The sequence below is a fragment of the Psilocybe cubensis genome, chromosome 9, assembly GCF_017499595.1.
Source record: "Psilocybe cubensis strain MGC-MH-2018 chromosome 9, whole genome shotgun sequence".
Classification (NCBI taxonomy): Eukaryota; Fungi; Basidiomycota; class Agaricomycetes; order Agaricales; family Agrocybaceae; genus Psilocybe; species Psilocybe cubensis.
Genome location: NC_063007.1, coordinates 571,216 through 589,442, shown reverse-complemented (window position 1 = coordinate 589,442; position 18,227 = coordinate 571,216). Strand labels below are relative to the sequence as shown.

Here is an 18,227-nt window from a genome sequence, read left to right as displayed (position 1 = left end):
TGTAATTATACAACCTGTATATATACTATGGACGTACATCTGAATGCCCCACCTCCCTTAACAGTGGTTCTCCACCATGCTCAAAGATACGTCCAGTCCAGCGCAAAAGGACCAAGTGAACTTTGAACCATATAGACGACGACTCCCAAAGGATCATGCAGTCCCAGATGACATCAACGATCTCAGGAAGGAATGCTTTGTATGCTACAATCGCTTGAAAGTGAAGTATCTTTACTTCTCGTAAATCAGATGTCCCTTACTTACGTTGCGTCCTGTATATTTATATGTGTGTGGTTCAGCAGGGCTCCGGAGACAAGGCCTCCATAGCTTGTACTTGCACAAAGGCCAACTTGGAGAAGACCGATCCTTCAGAGTTACACGGTTCACAGGCTCCTCCAGAGTTACCTTTGGATAAAAAATCACTCTCCCGCAACAATCTGGAAGAGACAAGCCCCGATCGTTCAAGAGAGCCAAAGCTACCCAAACCACTCCCCATGTCAACATATGCATTACCAAAATTGTGCAAAATTTGCGAACAGGAATTAACGTCAGGTGAAACATGCATATGTCGAATTTGTGTTACCCAGCCATCGCCGCCGCACTTCGAAGCTAGAATTGAAAGGTTGAAACGGTAAGTAGAGTTACTAGGTATAAGTACAAAGATCTATGAAACTTGAACATCTAAGAATGATCATGTTGTTAGGTACATGGCTTTCATATATCGCCTGGAAGCTGATGTTGGCACGGTAGAACAACTAGGATGGTTCCCATCTCCTGAACCATATTTATATTCAAATAAGAATATAAAAATAAAAAGGAGAAGCTTAAAAAGAGTTCATCATTCTACTTTTCCTGACAGGTTAAGTCCAACAAGCACCGAGAAATTTGTTGTTGAGCCTGGTTCCGTGCACACACCACGCGTGGCAGGCTCGCGGCCTGGCTTGCAACGTTCTATGAGCGGGTTATCCGAATGGCGGCGTCCCAGTAACCGCCATTCTACAATAAGGTAAATATTGTCTACTTAAATAAAACCCCGTGCACGAATGATCATGCAAGTTTTCTTTTTTTTCTAACACATCTTGCACTGGCCAGCGGCGTGCCATACACTGGCGCTGACCTCAACTCGGCGTCCGCCAGTGTTCGAACACCAAGCTCGAGCTTCATGAACACGAACGCCATGCAAACAATATCTGTGAAGAGCCAGATGCCCCTCCAGTTTGACAGTATCACAGGCGTAATACGTACCGACACATCCGCAGGCCCCCTCGACGACGACGCTTCGCCAGCTGCTGCATCATCGCCGGCGCATGTACCCTTTGTACACTGCACGCATATTAATTCGGCGGCCGCGGTCCCAGAATTTCATCATAACAGCAGTAACGATGGTGAAACGCGATTTAATTCAACAACGCATGCAGAACTTGGAGCTTCGGCTAGTTCTGACATGCCACCCAGCACCTCACCGACTGTGTCTGCTGATATTGATTCTTCTTTCAAAGACATCCAAACCGCTCGCACTGTTCCTCCGCCCAGATTGATACCTATGAGTATTCTTTATCGACGAGCTCATTCCCAAAATACAGCAAGGTGCTTGGAAAATAAAGAACGGATTCTCAGTATCTCTAATGTGTCATCTCACAGGATAGCCAGCATTTCCGATTCCGTTACGACCCCGAGCCCCTTCACAAAGTCTGCCATAAACATGGAGGGGAGTAATGCATCGAGAGACTTCGTCCCAATAGCACTAGTAGATGCAACTGCGAGTTCAAGCAAATCGACCTAGATTATACCGGACGGTAGCTCCTGTAGTCAGAGGGTTTACGATGCGAAAACTAATGCAAAACATTGAGGCTCATGATGAAGACATCAAGTACATACACAGTATGCTTGACTCTGCGATGCTATTTGAATTCCTTTTCTGCTGTATTTTTATTTCTTTTCTACCAAGTCACCACAAAACATCTTCCCTTTCAATCTTCACTCTTCATAGGTGTTTTTTTTTGTCCAATTTGATGTAGCATTTGAATAGGACATCATGATCATCTAATCTAATCAATCATCTGAGTAGTTCTGTTTTATGAATCGAAATGTCCATGACTCCCGTTGCGATCTGAGAAGTGTAACAAGGTGGTTTATATCTTAGACTCAACCTAATACCATCACACAAAATTCAAGAGCACCATGTTTATTTTTTTTTTTGCTGATTTAGGGAAAAGTTGGAATAAAGCCTTCCAACTTATTGAAGTTAGTCAAAATGCATCAGTGGTGTAAAGTTACAATGGTCTATGGTGGCTGGACTAACCCCTCTTAACCCATACCTCTCAAAACCCATAACCCCTCATAACCCATAGCATCAGCTGTCCACCAACTTGGTTCGCAGGGAATTGCACACCATAACCCATAAGTCCGCAATAACCCATAACCCATACCCCTTCGCTCTCAAAACCCATAGGTTTTATGTACCATATATAGGCTGGGACCTTTAATTTTGTGTCAAAATTTAGTACACCGGTGGCTTATTTGGGTAATGTACCACTGAAACCTCCTCATAGCTACAAAAAATGAGAAAATTTCGCCGGAGGCTCAACTGGCTTTTAAACTTCGGCAATCATTCGGCAAGTAATTAACCCATACCCTGAGCCGTCCACCGAAAAGTATGGGTTATGAGGGGTTCAACGTTCAACGTTCAACTGTAACTCTAATTATAAATTCGTTTAGTATTAAATATTAAGTCAGCGAAGATAGCTTTGAAATTGTCCTGTACTCCTTGTCCCTGGATTTTAGTCGCGTGAGCATGCTGCAAGTGATTCAGGGTTGATGAAAGCATTCGGCCAAGGTAAGTTGCGTAAGTTATTTCGTCACTGGCAAAAACATCTCTAGCCCCGTGTCTGCCGTATAGTAAATTTGCAGGAGCACAAATACAAAAAGCAATGCCCAAAGACGATTCCTAATAATGCTGGAGGGTGCGATTTTCCGATTTCAACTGATACCAAGTGTATACATACCTTTATATTTAATTGATATGATTTTCATGGCTGAATTTAGAGACCACAAGTGGTTGCAATGAAACCTAGCCGAATCGGCACTTCCCTGTAAACATGGCAGAAAATGAAGCGAACTGTCATTGTCAACGTCAAGGTTTATGAGAAAGGATCCGAGACATACACCGAGAGGGGTAAGTTTTGTTAGAGGCGCCGCCTTAATCGGAGTCAGGAGTGAAGATTATATTCATCCTAAAAATCATAACCCTTGGCCGCTTCCCTTTGGCAAGCCCCTCGACTGCGACTTTGCGAAGGAATCCAGTTGATTCATGATTTACGGTACCCGACTAATCTATTGCAAGTTCTGAAAACTCTACTTCACCAGATATCTCTGCTATCTCACTTTCCAAGTCTAGCTCTAGGCTTTACCATACCTACCGCGAAACACCGCAATCCACTAGTGAATCGACATCAATCTAATTATGGTTAGCAAATTTCGAGTATTCCAACTGCTCGGTGGACAGCAGTCCCAGTGGGATCCCGAATATCCCCCCAAATACAACTCAAATGGTCTCTTGGCCCGTTTTCGGAAGCCGCGTCAACAGCACCCTTTACATCTCCCACAGGAGCTCATTGACCATATCATCGACCAGATTTGGGATGACTACGACACACTCAAAGCATGCTCTTACGTCTCTCGCTCTTTTTCTCCTCGAACGCGATTTCATCTTTTTTCCAGAATCAAACTCGCACTTCCTGTCACTTCTCGGGAGTGCGATCTCGTGTCAACGTTAAAGGGCACACCGTACCTTATTACCTATGTCAGAGCCGTGGACGTTACTCTGAAACTTCGTCTCATGGAAAGGGGTGGCGGCAATGTCAGTACATACTCCAGCGATCCCCATCCCATCCTCGACATAGTGACCATGTTCAGAAATGTCAAGGCACTCACAGTCGCCACCGAAGGTGCCGTTTCCGGAAACCTGAAGGAAAATTGGGACATTTCTGAACATTCGCGATCCCTAGTCTCTTCGATCCTTGGTTCATTCCCGGTAGAGACAATCGTCCTCCATGAAATATTTAACTTCGATCCACTCCTCATTTCAAGCTGTTCGACGCTTACTCGGTTAGAGCTTTCCGGGGGCTCAACACTTTCACCTTCGTTATCGTATCCTGTCTTAAACAGTAGCTCGGTTCCTTCCCTCACAAGCTTGGTACTCGGCTCAGGAAGATCTCTCCAATCTCTCTTAAAGTGTAGGAACATGGCGGCCGTCTCTTCGGCGACCGTGAGCCTCCCAACTGTGTTCGTCCTTGATAGTATCAGACATCTTGATGTTCACGAAGGACCATGGCAATGGTTATGCCACAGGCCGGATTTGCTTCCCCTAAATTACATGACCAAATTTTCCATACGGTTGAGGCTACCTGGAGTCGAAGGTCAGCTTTCTTCCATGTTCACTGGCCTGTGGTTTCACTGAGTAATGTATTCAATATCAATATGTCCAGGCTACAGAATTCCTGTCCCTGAATATATCAGTCTCAACATGCTTTCCAATCTCACTTCACTTTCAATCCATGGTTCACAAACTGGTATCGATACTTTCGTGTTTGCTACTCGAATCATGAACATACTTGCGACAGTCCCCAATCCCACGAAGCTCAAGCTTATATCCTTCGTACACGCCGTCAGCCCCGCTGAAGTCGCTGCACATATTCCCTCAGATTCTTCCTCAAATAAAGTTTTAAAATTAATCTTTTGGGGAGGCGTAGACAGCGCGCTGGCTCGTATGCAACTTCCTAAAGATTGCGTGATTCGGTTTCAGAACGGCGATACGTTTCCAACTCCTGATCTTTCAGAGATATTTAGAGAGTCACACAAGGCTGGCCTCCGGGTTCAATTAATTTAGTATCTGTGGTTTTGACTTTATTTGTTATTTATTTGTATAATCGGTACTCGTACTTCGTTTAATGGTCCGCCTATTGAATGTTTAATTGCTCGACCGAGCGTCATTGCATTATAAACAAAATGTAACTCTTTTTTGAGAGAATGCAGGTACTGCAAACAAGTTACGCGCACTCCGATGATTTGTTATGGGCGGCGTGTTTCGTCGACGCGACACGCGGCACAGTCATGTGATATTTCAAACTGATCACATGTGACTAATTTGTCGTGGATGAACTTTTTGTGTCGCCAAAGAGTGTTGACCATGAATCTCCCTCGCGTTTGCCATAAATCTCTTCTGTTCCGTGCTTTGGGGAAGTCCCACCATTTTGAGTGAACATATACCGTTTTCATACGCTGGAAAATCAGGTGCTTTCTGTCTTTATCCGCATATCCCAGCGAAACGACAGCTTTGCTAACCCAAAAATATGTTCTTAGAGTCTTGCAGCATGCTCAGAAGAGGGGGAACCCTGCTAAATCTCCATCGAGTTTTTCGGTCTGTATGCTGCAAACGCGTATTGAAATGTTTGTTCTCGACCGAAGTCAGTACAGTCCACAAAGGCACTGCGTTTGAAGAACGATCCCTTGCACTATTGGAACAGACGATGTCCATGTCTCTCAAACGCGTTGGAGGGAAAGAAGACGGTGGAATTGACCTTGTGGGCTGGTGGTGGCTTCCGTATGATGACGATACGGCAGGCTCAACGGCATATACCAAAAGGCGACGGATACGCGTCCTGGGACAATGCAAAGCGGAAAAGAAGAAAATGGGACCGAGTTTCGTTCGCGAGCTTGAAGGCGTTCTGTACCGCTTCATAACCATGCCGTCGACTCTCCCTGGGCTTGTTGATGAAGAAAAGCCGGACGTGTCTATTCCTGGGCAAGCCCATATTCCGATGGTGGCCCTCCTGATTTCCGAATCGCCTTTCACCAAATCCGCGCTCCTGCGTGCTCACTCGTCGCCGATACCTTTCTTTATGCTGCACCTACCTCCTGTGGATGATAACCGTACTTCAGATCCTGAGTCAGAAGGTGGACTCGAGTCTCCCCAAACCTTCGTTGGTCCCGGTGCAGCGGTGTGCAACCCTGCTCTATCGGGTGCTCAAGGACTTTTACAGGGTCAAATGGAAGTACGTTGGGAAAGGCATATGTTAGGGCAACACGGTCGTCCAGCACTATGGTGGCGAAATACAAGGTTACCGAATCAGATACCCTATACGGACCCGCTTGAAGCGAGCGTAGATGCATCAAGATGTGAATCATGAGGTCGGTTCCTTAAGGGAGCCAGCAAACTGAAGGATTATCTGGAGCTATCTTTTCTCCGAATGGACTTACAGCCGTTTCACTTCATACTCCATCGACTGACTCCCTCCAAACACTCACCCTCGTTTTGACTGTTGACAGGTAGGCCTTCAATACAATTCCCATGCTCCAAACATACTATAGAGAATGCTCATACCTACCTCCGATACCATATACTTGCTGTAGGACCTCGTGAAGTCTGTATGCATCTTATATATACTACAAGTGAAAATATAACGATAGTACGCCCGGGTAAATATTCGATAAATTGACTCAGTTAATAAGATTGGTTTTCAGTAGGTTTTGCCGCATCAACATGTCTTTAACTACGAAAATTATTAAGGTCACTGACAGATGAAAATAGACAAAAATACACACGATTTGTGAGAATCAACTTTGTCGACTTGGTATCCTGGAGAAAGGGATAACAGATATGTGAGTTCTTTACCCGTATGAGGCTTATTGCTATACTCACTGTGACTGTCGTAAAATGGCAATAGAAAACACGAGTTGATGGGGATCGCTCATGTAAAATACCCCCTGAGAGTAAAAATGTCAAGAGACCCGAAGAAACAGAATAGAGCGCAGTAAAACTCGCTTACCAAACTTCCTCCGCAGGTCTGCCAAACTTTGATTAGCGTATGCCGCAAAACGTTCTATTAAAGTAGATGGAGAGAAGACAGATGACTCACATGCCGCTGTATGGTCGACATCATTTGGACGATCACCATATGACACGACATAGTCCTTCATTAGAACTCCAGATGAGAGTTTCGTGCGCAGAATGTCGATCTTGTTTAAGAATAATATCAGGTTGGTGTTCTTGAGAAGTTCATTTGAAACAATCAATGTCCACAGCTTAAAGGAATCTTCCTGTGAAACGACTCGAGTAAGTCGGGCCGGGAAAGATCCAGTGGGTGTCCCCAACGCACCAATCTATTGACTTTGTGATCTTCCTCAAGAACCTGATCAAAGCAACTGCCGGATCCCATGAGATTCAGAAAAGGTTAGGCTTACAAATGACTAGGCACCCACCTTATTGGCGCAAGGAAAATGATAGCATCCATATCGTCGAAGTAGGGAGCCCAGGCAGCTAACATTAGGAATGATTTAATGGGGTAGATGAGTGCCGAGAGTTAGCATTAGCAGGATAAGGCCATACCTCGCTATAGAAAGAATATAATGTCGGTATACTTGCTCAACGCAAAAGTTATTGCACATATCAAATACTCACCTGGGATCTGTGACCGCCGACATCATAAACCTTCCAATCTCTCACTGTGCCACCTGATAAACCTCAATTTCAGATGCCTGTTACCGAGTTAAAATGATGTCGAGTACGCACTGGTAGATATTTTGAAGATGTATTCGCTAACACCTAAATAAAAACCTCAGTTCATTAACCAGTACATTACTGAGCTTGGGTTCGAAACGTACCTAGCGTTTTTAGCCGAGCATGGAGAATATCGTCTGTAGCGAGCGTGATGTTCATTGGTACCACATTATTCCCCGAGTGGGGTTTGATTTGTGCTTACCATCCGTGGGGACATATCGAGGAGCCGTCAAGCGTTCCAGTGAATCCAAAAAACTGTAAGCTGATTAGATTTGCTCGAAACTTAGGCGAAAGGTCGGACGTACTATCCAGATAGGTCCTCTATTCTTAAATTTTGCCTCACCAATAACTGTTTTATATTGGGATTATTCCACAGTGCAATCATGTCGGGGGCGCAAGTGTTTAGGATAGGCCAGGGGTCATCAGGATCTTCCCAGTCAATCCCATCCGAATCATCCTGGCTGCTCCTTTCTTCAGATTTTCTGAGTCTACTAAAGGCATTCTTCCAGGGTATAGCCGCGTTAATAGCAATTTCTTTGAGAGCACCTTTCGTCGATGTAGTGTCGGATGTTACACCATAGCCAGAGCGTTGCGAGGACCCATCTCCAGATCCAGTTAGGCGCCGAACAAGGTTCTGTTCGACATCAGCCAGAGGTTGTAATCGCGATTTGATAGTCAAGAGCTCCGGAGACAGAAGAGGATGAGATCGTTTAGGACTCAGACTCGAAGAACTTGAGGTGTGTTGGCTTTGAACGGTTTCTAGCCTTGCCAGAGCCAACAAGATGGTACGAATGGACTGAACAATGTTCAGTTGAATCACGGCGCGCCAAGAAGCGCGTTCCTCCCGAAATGCCTAGCTCAATCAACACATGTCTCCTTAACACCGTAATTCAAATTGTCGACATCGAGACTTAGCAACGCACCTTGGGATCATACATCAGCTGAAAATCTGTGGGTCATGCGAAAGCAGCGTTCATGATCAGAAATTTCACATATTTCGAATATTTTCTTGACAAACTTTTGAGAGTCGTAGATTTGCCTGAATCGAATAGTAAGCTCAAGTAAAAAAAATTGAAAGAGAAGACGCACCAGATTCGCTCTGTCCTATCGTTATGCCCATTTACGTCAACTGCGAAGTAACGAACTATGAGCGAAACTCACCTAGTAGGAGAATTTTGATAGGTTTAGGCCCCTTGCCCTCTAACACGCGCTGCTGCTCCAGCTCCTCGTCAATATTGTCCGACACCTCCTTAGCATGTTGCTCGCTTGCAAGTCGTGCCGCGCGCTCTTCGCTCGTCTCGAAGATGGGAGGATGAATGGAAAGGGGATCATTGTCGTCTGGGGATAGTCGTGTTGTTACACGAGACTCTGGCATGGTATTCCGCCGAAAGAGAGGGTATGCTCAAATGTAATCTAAATGGTGAAACAAGGGAGTATAAGAAGAAACCAATAAGTGCCGTCACTGAACATGAGAGTTTAAGATGGAAGAGAACAAATTGGATACCATTTTCCCACTGGGCTGTTCCCATTTCTCACTTCGATCAAACCTACGTCACGCTGCTTGACAAGTGCACCCATGCAAGTATAATGTCCATTTTTTACATTTTCGTCTGTCTCATGCACATCTGTATTCCCAATTCACTTCCAAGCCTATTTCCGGAACTTCGGTCATCAAATGACAAACGCCCGCGAAGTTCATACGGCTTGTGCGGACGGGGTGCTTGGCCATGAATGGACATCTGTACCTGGGTGACCTCCGCACCGTTGTCGTTCCAGCTGACAGTGCCCTTTCTGTAAGGAATTAACGCGTCGAATGGGAAGCTGGGAGCCGATGCCTATGCGAAATCAGCCCCATTTTCTCCGCAACGCACGTTTTAATCACACCCATCAAGCTACGAACAACAAAAATTAGATTAAAAGGTGTCAATCAGCAATTTTGCCACACTGATGTTACTCACATGGGAGTAGAGTAAACCACCAGCCATGCGAAATATGATATTTTGCAAAGCGGCGTTCAAAATCCATTATTTTCCAGATAATCCGAAAATAGGCTCATCGGAGGCGAAGATCACCAATATGCGAGGTGACTTGTGGAGTAAAGCAGTTTCGAGGTCGTACAATGATGCACAGTACCTAAACCTAGCTGTTTAAGAACAATCGAGGCATGTTCATCACTTCAGAAGCAGGAATTAGCACTCTGAATCGTCATCGGAACGGTTAATCCACGATGTAACCCTCATATATTATCCACCTTGAATCAGCGACTGTGAGTGCAAATTGCAGTATTTTTATAACAGTACTCGGTTCAGTGTAGCCGTACGGCTTTCTGGCTTCAACCACCACATGCAGCCCATCTCCAACTGTACTACCAGAATTAGAAATTTTGACTCCTTATGGAATCTGTTCAAAGAAGAAAGCATTCTCACCTGAGCGCTCATTGTCATTCTCCCGGAGTTGCCGATTCCGACACAACGACGCATGATTTTGGAATTAGGTGGTTTCCAAAGGAAGCGTTCTTTTTTCCGGTGATAGACGCAAAATCCTCTTTTATCTACTGTCGTCACGGTTCCAATGTGGCGCAGTTAGACCTGGTTTTAACGCTGTTGTACGCGGTACTCTAAAAGGGCATTCGGGAATGCTGCAAGAGCATTCCGAAGGATATACTTAATTTTCATATGGCATTCTGCTAGCATTGTCAGCCAAGATGTTCGACATGTGGGCTTCATGCTGCTTCATGATATATGACACGCACGTAGATGTCCAGCGTATGAAATTTACTAATTTCAGTAAAAGCGACAACATGTTGTCTATGTATAATTTTGATAGTCTTTGCACAGGCCGCCGATACGATGATGATTGTTGAGGAGGCGATAATCGATAAACAGGGGCTATAAGCCTTAGCATTCACAAGGGCAATCCAATGCTTCAGTACACTGATGATTATACTACTACATTTCTTGTTCCAACTCGGCCTTTGTTTTGGGGAAATTATTCGTGGGGAAATAACTCAGCTTGCTTATCTCCAAAGAGCGATAGGTCACCGCCAGACGTACTCACAGTCAGCGCTCGTGCTTCTTCAAGTGATGAAGGACTGTTCATCATCTATCATTCCCGTCTGCCAATTCACGCGTTTTTTCTCTCTAAATTTCCAATTATCATTTCACGCGTTATCCGACATGCAAAAGCGCACTGTAAACACGTGGGGGCTCTGCCGCGCTGGGTCTCGGAGGACGCGGCCTTGTTTTGGTGGTTGCGGTGTCATCGATCAAAGGTTGGATAGGCACTGCATAGGGGCTGTCATTAAATCAGGCGGGTCAGTAGCAGTTATGCGCCAGAGTGATCCCGTAGGCTCTTCAAATAACCACAATTACAGCATGGGTAACCGTGATCAAGTGCAAGATGCGTCTCCATTATCTAGGATCAACAAAGCCCCTATCTTCAGATCTTTAAAATGTAAGTATCACACATGAGCAGTTACTTTTGAACTTTGAACCCTCAACACTGGCAGTTTCTTTAACCTTACTAGTCTTGAATTTCATCATAATTAAAATGGATCAGACAATAAAAGATCTAGACTAGCAGAACTAGGAGGATTAGATTCACAAATCAAATGAAGTCGTACCGGATAAACGTCTTATTTAGCTGACGCCGCTGTACTGTCGTAACCCGCCTACATCTGAATCAAGGCGATATAATTAAAAGATTGCGCAACTACGGAACGAATCTTCAGGGGTACATCACATCTTTATTCATGTTTTATGAGCTAACCATAGTTCAGAGGTCATGGGAATTGTACCAACCTTACTTCATCTCTTTTCACGGTACAGGTATCACTCCGCCTGATAACGAAGGCTGGGAGCACTGATCACAGCAAAGATCAAAGGATGAGGTGATGTGATACCTACTTATTTATAGATCGATCCCAAACGCCACGGCTATAAATAGAATCTGGAGATTCAATGTCCAGAGTCACTCAAGAGTCAAGAATTTCTTGACGAGGACAAAAAGCTTAAATTTCTGTCAAGATTGGATAAACCCAGGATCAATCATCTTTGATGGGCGCTACATTTTGTACACACCTCTTATTCGTCTTCCACCCATCGTTGTCTGTGTATTCGGTGTATTTTATAGGGTGGGAGCGAATAAACCGACAGGACCGGAATATACATAGGCCAGATTACAGCTCATGCTTGGAGCTAAGAGCACAGCCTTGATGCGACCTCAAATAGCACTGTCACAAAATCGATGATCGGTGGCCAAAGTCAGCGCGATAGTGTACTTTTGGTGTAGTGCAAAAGGACGGCGGCGAGATTCCCAGAGATTTTGTGGCCGTTGAATTGAGGTAAACTCAATTGGACTAGCTATGATAGTAATATCGGATGCACTCCACTCAAATTAAACGTTCCAAGTATCATCCGGACGCTATCTGGTGATCTTCTTCCTAAATGACATATGCATAATGGATCTTCACTGTGGTTTGCACAAGAACGTTTTCAGATTCAGTGGTGATCTTTAAGAAGAGCTTAGATCAGCGGCAAAACTCTTGTTGTGAAAGAAGGTGGAACAAGGTATTCTGCATGCCCAAAACCATCTGCATACTTCATCAGTAAGGGAGTGACTATGCGATAGAATGGAAACAGCACAAGCTTGAGATAGAAACACTACAAAGGTAACTCAGCATCCTTATTCTGCGCTGGAGACGGGATGTACGCGGTCCAGTATATTGAGGAACGCAAGCGGGAGCGGGATCTCGATAGACTGCTGCTCAATACTTATTTTCCGTACTAGGCGGGAGCGCGAGTGGCGGGCAACATTTTATTTCTGACATGCGCCCCTCGATAGTCGAGTTGCTTCCAATTTGTTGCCTTCGTTGCAATGAAACGTTTTTCTACCCCGACTATGATAAATTCGTCGAGGGTCTGAACTTGTAGGCGTTCAGGAGCTGCGGTAAGCACTGATCTCGTAGCCGCCGGTTACATGACTACGCGGTCCAAAATTATGGCGTACTACACACACGGATATCATAATGAGGCCCGCACAACTAGTGCATGTGTTGGGCATTTCTTGTCTAGTTGGCTTCTGACGCTTCGCATTCTACAACACGAGGCTCTTAGGCGCCGCATAGGATCAGTTGAGAAAAGTCTTGGGATCGAGCGTCGTGTATCGTTGATGGACTCATTATTCATAGATGACTTTCGCCGCATGACACTTGTTTGAACGCCATGCACTCAATTGCGTACAAATGACAAAGGCGGCAAATGGTTACTCGACAGCGACGACTGCCCGACAGATCAGGACAAGACAGAACACTGTTCGTTAAAAAATGGAACAGGCGAATTGAAGCCCGTCAGCCGGTGGGATACCGCGCGTTCAATCATGATGGCCTTGGACTGAGAAACGCTCCTGATCGCACCGGAGAGAGCAATTCTGAGGACACTGCTGATGAAATGCTTCGGTGACAAAGAAAAACTGGGCAGATGGCGGGTGACCGTGTGTTTTGGCCAGCTCACCGTAGAGATGGCCAGAAGACTGCAGGGCATCGGGGAAGAAGATGAAACGAGTAAGGAACGGAATCCTGTCCGAAGCTCCTCTTTCGACATACAAACTCATGAGAAGCAAAGTGATGAGCCAGGGCATCGCATAGATACTTCGATCACACATCGATAATTCGACAAGTCAATAGATGCTGGGGCATCGGAGCAACGGAGAGGACGCCCTGCCTTGACAGACGCACAGGTTTGCTTGCATCTCAGAGCCGGGACCCGGAAACTCAAGATAGCCCAGATTTACACGAATTGATGCCGTCATCACAGGATTCGCCCTGATTTTATCCCAAAAGCGGATGGTTGCGTGTGATTCTGGCTTATTCGCTCAGCACGCACCAATAAGATTCTTAGCAAGTTTCCGGGGTCTCCGTTTGACCCTAATTTCTGATTTTCATATTTATTTTCTCCCCAGGTTTGAGTGACTTTACTCCGAGGTCATCGATTCGCGACCTTGTCGGGAAGATTCCAAAGTTCTTAAGCCTTGCCTCTCCAATCTCTTAAAACCAACGTGCCTCCTAGTGTTATATCATTAACTTACTTCGCTCTCCACCTCCTCTCTAAAATAGATCTAGGCTGCAATGTCTACCTGCTCATGGCTCACCCTCCCCAACGAGATGATGATTTCCATCATCGACATTCTCGAGCCCGAAGACGTCCACTCACTCTCCAAGGTTGACCAACGGACATATCAAGCCTGTGTACCGGCTTTGTTCAAGGTGAGCTTCTTGTGTGAGCACCGCGTGCTTTAAAATGACAGGACTTCTGCCATTTCTAGAAAGTCAAGCTCGATGACTATGAGGCCATCGAAAGCTTCATTGAAAACGTACCTCGCGATTACCGCAGTTACATCGAAGAATTGGAAATCAGTACCCAGCATGCCACCAATTGCATGCCAGTTCTTCCACGCGTCAGGGCAGACACCGTCATTTCGCTCCTATCTTCTTCACCGCGTCTCTCAAAACTTGTAATGCGAGTGTCAGGCTCTTTAGACAAGAGCATCATTTCCCCTTTCCCTTATCTTCAAAATTTAAAATCAATTTCTATCGCTAATTGCGGTGATGAACAAAGGGCACCACTGTAAGTCCAGTCTTGGGTGATTTCCGTATGCTTCGGGTTTTGATTATGTCCTAGGAGCGAGAGGCTGGTTGTGTCTATCGCTATTAACACGCGCAACCTGGAGGAGTTATCCCTCGATCGTATTACGCGGTCTAAAATGCACGCTCCAGAGCTCGAAGGCGCCTATCCTTGTCCCCCTTTGGCTTTAAATGACGATGATATCCCGGACCACCCAGTTCTCGGATCGGAGCTCTCGCTTCCATCGTTGCTCCGTATACCTACTCTCCGAAAACTCACTATCCGAGACACACACCTTGGACACGAAGCGTGGACCTCTATCCCGGTAGCGTGCCGTCTGCAGGTACTGGACATCGGTAGCTGCTACCACGGAGATGATGGATTTAACACGCGCTGCACCGAACGGATCATGACCGCTGTAGGCCCCACAGTAGACGAGTTCTCGCTGACAGCCGCCGTATCCGACTCTGTGTTCTCCGAACCCACCGCGACGCCTCTGGCCAGGCTCCGCAAACTGCACATCACACCTTTCTTCCCTGTCGACAGCGTAGTCGAGACCATGGCTAACCTTGCTGGCTCACCGGTTGAGAAAATATCAGTCCAATGTTTCCAGGAGGACATGGTCGACATTTGTTCAGCGCTGGAGAAGTTCCTTTCGCTCCGCGTCGAGCGCGGACCTGAATTTTATCACAAGCTCAAGCAGATTGATGTATCTGTTACCAACAACGCCGATGAGGATGAAGATGATGACACCCCAACCGACAAAGAGACCCAAGAACGTCTGGAAGCGACAAAGCGCCTCCAGGACTTCTGTCGGGATCTGCAGCTCCGAAGCATCGTGGCCAAAGAAGTCACCAAGAAGGACTTCAAGCCAAGTGTTGTTGCAACTACTGCGCCAACTTCTTTTGTTGATGCCAGGCGCTACCATGTCAAGGGTCGCTCTATGTCCATCTAAATGTGCTCTTATCGTTGTTCACTATTGGGGGTTTTGTTGCTTGGACTTTCCTTCTTCTCTTGGTCGCTGGGACGCGGTCTCTATTTTATAATTCTGCTGGGCATTAATCTTTACGACGGGACATATTATACCACGAACTTTAACGATTTTTTATTTATATCTTATTCATAACATATACTATTCTGTACTACATCCAGCATTTTGTACAACAATCATCACACCATTGACCGTTACCTCGTTTGTGAATTGGAAGACATGTCTGCTCCAGACATATCACCTACGATAACAACTGTGATCTACAACATATCAAGGCGATCTTGATCAATCCAACAAGCCTCAAATTTTTATTTTAACATGGCCAATCACGGTGTCATCGGAACGTCCGCAGAGACATATTTTGACATATGAGTTAAGTCGTATTTGTCCTGTCATACGCACGCTACGAGTGCGCGGATGCTAGCATAAAACACGGTGCGTAGAGTGGGTCGAGCAAAGTCACAGTGATCTGCACAATTTTGACACGAGGTTCACAACCGATGTCGCAGAGCTGTGAGCGCTTGCTTTGGGATCCCCTTAAAGCACTCTTGCACCGTAAAGCATTTGCACGCCTCCTATGAGCAAGGAGAGAGTATTTCCGAGTAATGCAGCGCGCGGGGGGACTATATCCCATAGATGCATATGTGTTCCGCACATTTTGGACCAGGTATGCGCCGCCTGCAGCGCCACACCCGCACGATGTCAAGAGGCGTGTTGTAATGCAGTAGCGGAACGGAGAATTGAAGCCCTTCCGAGTCCGATCACGAAGGCAGGCAGATCCGTTCGCTAATGAAGGATGTACAAGCACTTCTCCGATTATGATATTGATAAGATAGAATAAAATGGCCTCCTGGGAGCAGTAGGTCGGATTCCATGGTATTGTATCCACTGATGCCCGAGAGGACTTATTATCGGGAATTTCAATTCGACTAAAGAGCAACCAAATTTAGATGATGACTCTGTTGTCCTCGTGGGCAGAAGGCGAAAGCCGTAGTACACTAGGATAAGCCTAGTTGTCCGCATACAAGTCCTGGGATTTCTTTAGCACAGAAAGACCCGGAAGAGAGGAGAAGCACTAGCTAGACAGATAGACGGTAGTGCTCCGTTCCCGATGGATTAAACCATGTTAACCTGTACGATGATACACTTTCGCCAAATCTTACCCGCCTTGCTGACAATGCTGAGACATTTCATGAATCATTGAAGTATTCAAAGTCGAATTGAGCGCTCAATGCCATCCTGGCCCGCTAGATGCGGGTTTGTTGCGTACATTCTCAGCTGTCGTTAGACTCGTTACAGTAGATTCTAAAGATGGATAAGATCCAGAAGATGTACCAAACCAGAGGCCGCCTCCCCCCCAGTCACCAGTGAGACAGTGTATACTGCATATCGGATTGCTGCAGGAACGACATTAATTCTGCATTCAGATGTAATTAATATTCCGAAATCATAACCTTGCTGCCGATAACACGGTGATAATATATGGAGGCATCATAATATACCAATGTCGCCGTTTTGCCAAAATAATTTCATCATAATGTAGTAGAATACGAATTTGAGCTGGAAACACATTACTGGTTATAATCATTATATCAAATATACCAGATTACAGTGAATATATTCTAATGCCAGCATTCCACCGAATCCCTGATGGAAGGTCAGAGTCCTAAATATTGAGGCAAATTTTCTGCCTCCGAGTCCAGTGGAGTGAAGGGGCAGACAACAGAAAAGAACTGACTTCCAGGCCAGGCTGACTCGCATTTAAAAAGTGATTTTAGTGTACATGGCGTACTCATAACTGAGTTTCGAGCCCTTGAATCTGGAAGCTTGAGCAAAAGCCTAGCTCAGGCTGCATTCGGAGCTGTTTGAACGGGAAATCCCGTAGTTCACGCTCCGATGCAAATAAGCCTTGGCCGGCTTACATTATTATATAAGCATGCGCAGTGAGAATTCTTTTCCATCGGGTAACATTTTTTCTGAAAAATAATCTTGTTTGTAGGCGAAAATGAATCTGTTCGCTGATTGTAGCTTGCCAATAACATGATATGACAAGGTGAATGGTGGGGCACCCACCAGTGCCAACGATGTCACCGGCATTACACCGGCATACGTCCCGAAAGATGAACAGGTCTTGATAATTAGATACAAATAAAGGCAACCAAATACCGTCAGCATTGCATTTGTCAGACGATCCTGCCTGTCTCAACCTGCATTTATCTCTTTACTGGCCACTAGGATACCCCAGTGTCATGGTGGCGCTGAGTAGTATCCGATATCGGACTATTCTAACCTGGAGCAACTAGCTATGCCAAATGTAACTTTGGTCCTCTCTTTTACCCAACGTTTACCCATGTTCGGTCTTCCGGCTTCGGCTTTGCTCTCGTTTCACTTAGTCACTCACTGTCAATCCTGACTTTTTCGCCGTGAACTGGACGGATTTTGGTCCCAAAACTGTGCTCTTGCCTTCAATCTAGCTGATTATGCTATGCTAATGCTTAGGCAAGTGTTTGTAACAACATCGCGTGCGCTGAGCATTACTGTATTATACCACCGGGACACCGTGCCAGAAGCCAACTTTCATTTTTGTCGATTTCTTCAAAGCCGCGTCAGACGCTACATTTTACGCCAGATATCAGGATTTGATACGGGTATGTTGTCACTCGACAAATCCCGACCATCCAACGTTAGCAATTCTGGCAACTTGGCCGGTGTGATACACTAAGTAAGTGCCCCTGAACAGTTGGTCCAAAATCCCGAAAACTTCGTTGCACTGAACTGCGCATACTATGATCATCTGTATCCAGCATGCCCTGTGTCATTGGCCCAATACTTTTGTCATCGTACCCATTTTGTGATGCTACGGGGTTGTACAATATCGACCCTCTTGGGCAATTTTTTTTTGTTAATATGTCTATTGCGTTTGTCTCGGCTAGGTGCTGTGGTGTCCGTAGCGGAACACCTGTCCATCCTCAGATATCCATTGGCAACACTTTCCAGGGCTTCGCCTTTTCCTGGCTATCCCAGTTAGTTTCTTATCGAATCTTGAACGATCATTGCA

General features: G+C 45.6%; 5 protein-coding genes across 5 annotated transcripts; 3 read left to right on the top strand and 2 right to left on the bottom strand.

The window, feature by feature from the left end:
* Positions 1-76: 76 nt before the first annotated feature.
* On the top strand, positions 77-1,783 carry JR316_0009625 (uncharacterized protein; the record flags this gene model as incomplete). Its single annotated transcript, XM_047895318.1, has 4 exons — positions 77-220; positions 300-631; positions 1,093-1,587; positions 1,642-1,783. 4 exons carry the CDS (start codon positions 77-79, stop codon positions 1,781-1,783), a joined length of 1,113 nt encoding a protein of 370 aa, XP_047745037.1.
* Positions 1,784-5,372: 3,589 nt separating this feature from the next.
* Positions 5,373-6,188, top strand: JR316_0009624 (uncharacterized protein; the record flags this gene model as incomplete). Its single annotated transcript, XM_047895317.1, has 1 exon — positions 5,373-6,188. The coding sequence occupies one exon, from the start codon at positions 5,373-5,375 to the stop codon at positions 6,186-6,188; it is 816 nt and encodes a 271-aa protein (XP_047745036.1).
* Positions 6,189-6,498: 310 nt separating this feature from the next.
* JR316_0009623 (Guanine nucleotide-binding protein alpha-4 subunit) lies at positions 6,499-7,325 on the bottom strand (the record flags this gene model as incomplete). Its single annotated transcript, XM_047895316.1, has 7 exons — positions 6,499-6,551; positions 6,604-6,637; positions 6,701-6,765; positions 6,828-6,845; positions 6,918-7,098; positions 7,158-7,203; positions 7,261-7,325. 7 exons carry the CDS (start codon positions 7,323-7,325, stop codon positions 6,499-6,501), a joined length of 462 nt encoding a protein of 153 aa, XP_047745035.1.
* Positions 7,326-7,367: 42 nt separating this feature from the next.
* On the bottom strand, positions 7,368-8,933 carry JR316_0009622 (Guanine nucleotide-binding protein alpha-4 subunit; the record flags this gene model as incomplete). Its single annotated transcript, XM_047895315.1, has 10 exons — positions 7,368-7,391; positions 7,460-7,512; positions 7,571-7,603; positions 7,663-7,695; positions 7,761-7,813; positions 7,864-8,411; positions 8,482-8,507; positions 8,577-8,597; positions 8,648-8,662; positions 8,720-8,933. The coding sequence occupies 10 exons, from the start codon at positions 8,931-8,933 to the stop codon at positions 7,368-7,370; spliced, it is 1,020 nt and encodes a 339-aa protein (XP_047745034.1).
* A 4,749-nt stretch (positions 8,934-13,682) lies between these two features.
* On the top strand, positions 13,683-15,133 carry JR316_0009621 (uncharacterized protein; the record flags this gene model as incomplete). Its single annotated transcript, XM_047895314.1, has 3 exons — positions 13,683-13,820; positions 13,880-14,181; positions 14,236-15,133. 3 exons carry the CDS (start codon positions 13,683-13,685, stop codon positions 15,131-15,133), a joined length of 1,338 nt encoding a protein of 445 aa, XP_047745033.1.
* Positions 15,134-18,227: the final 3,094 nt, after the last annotated feature.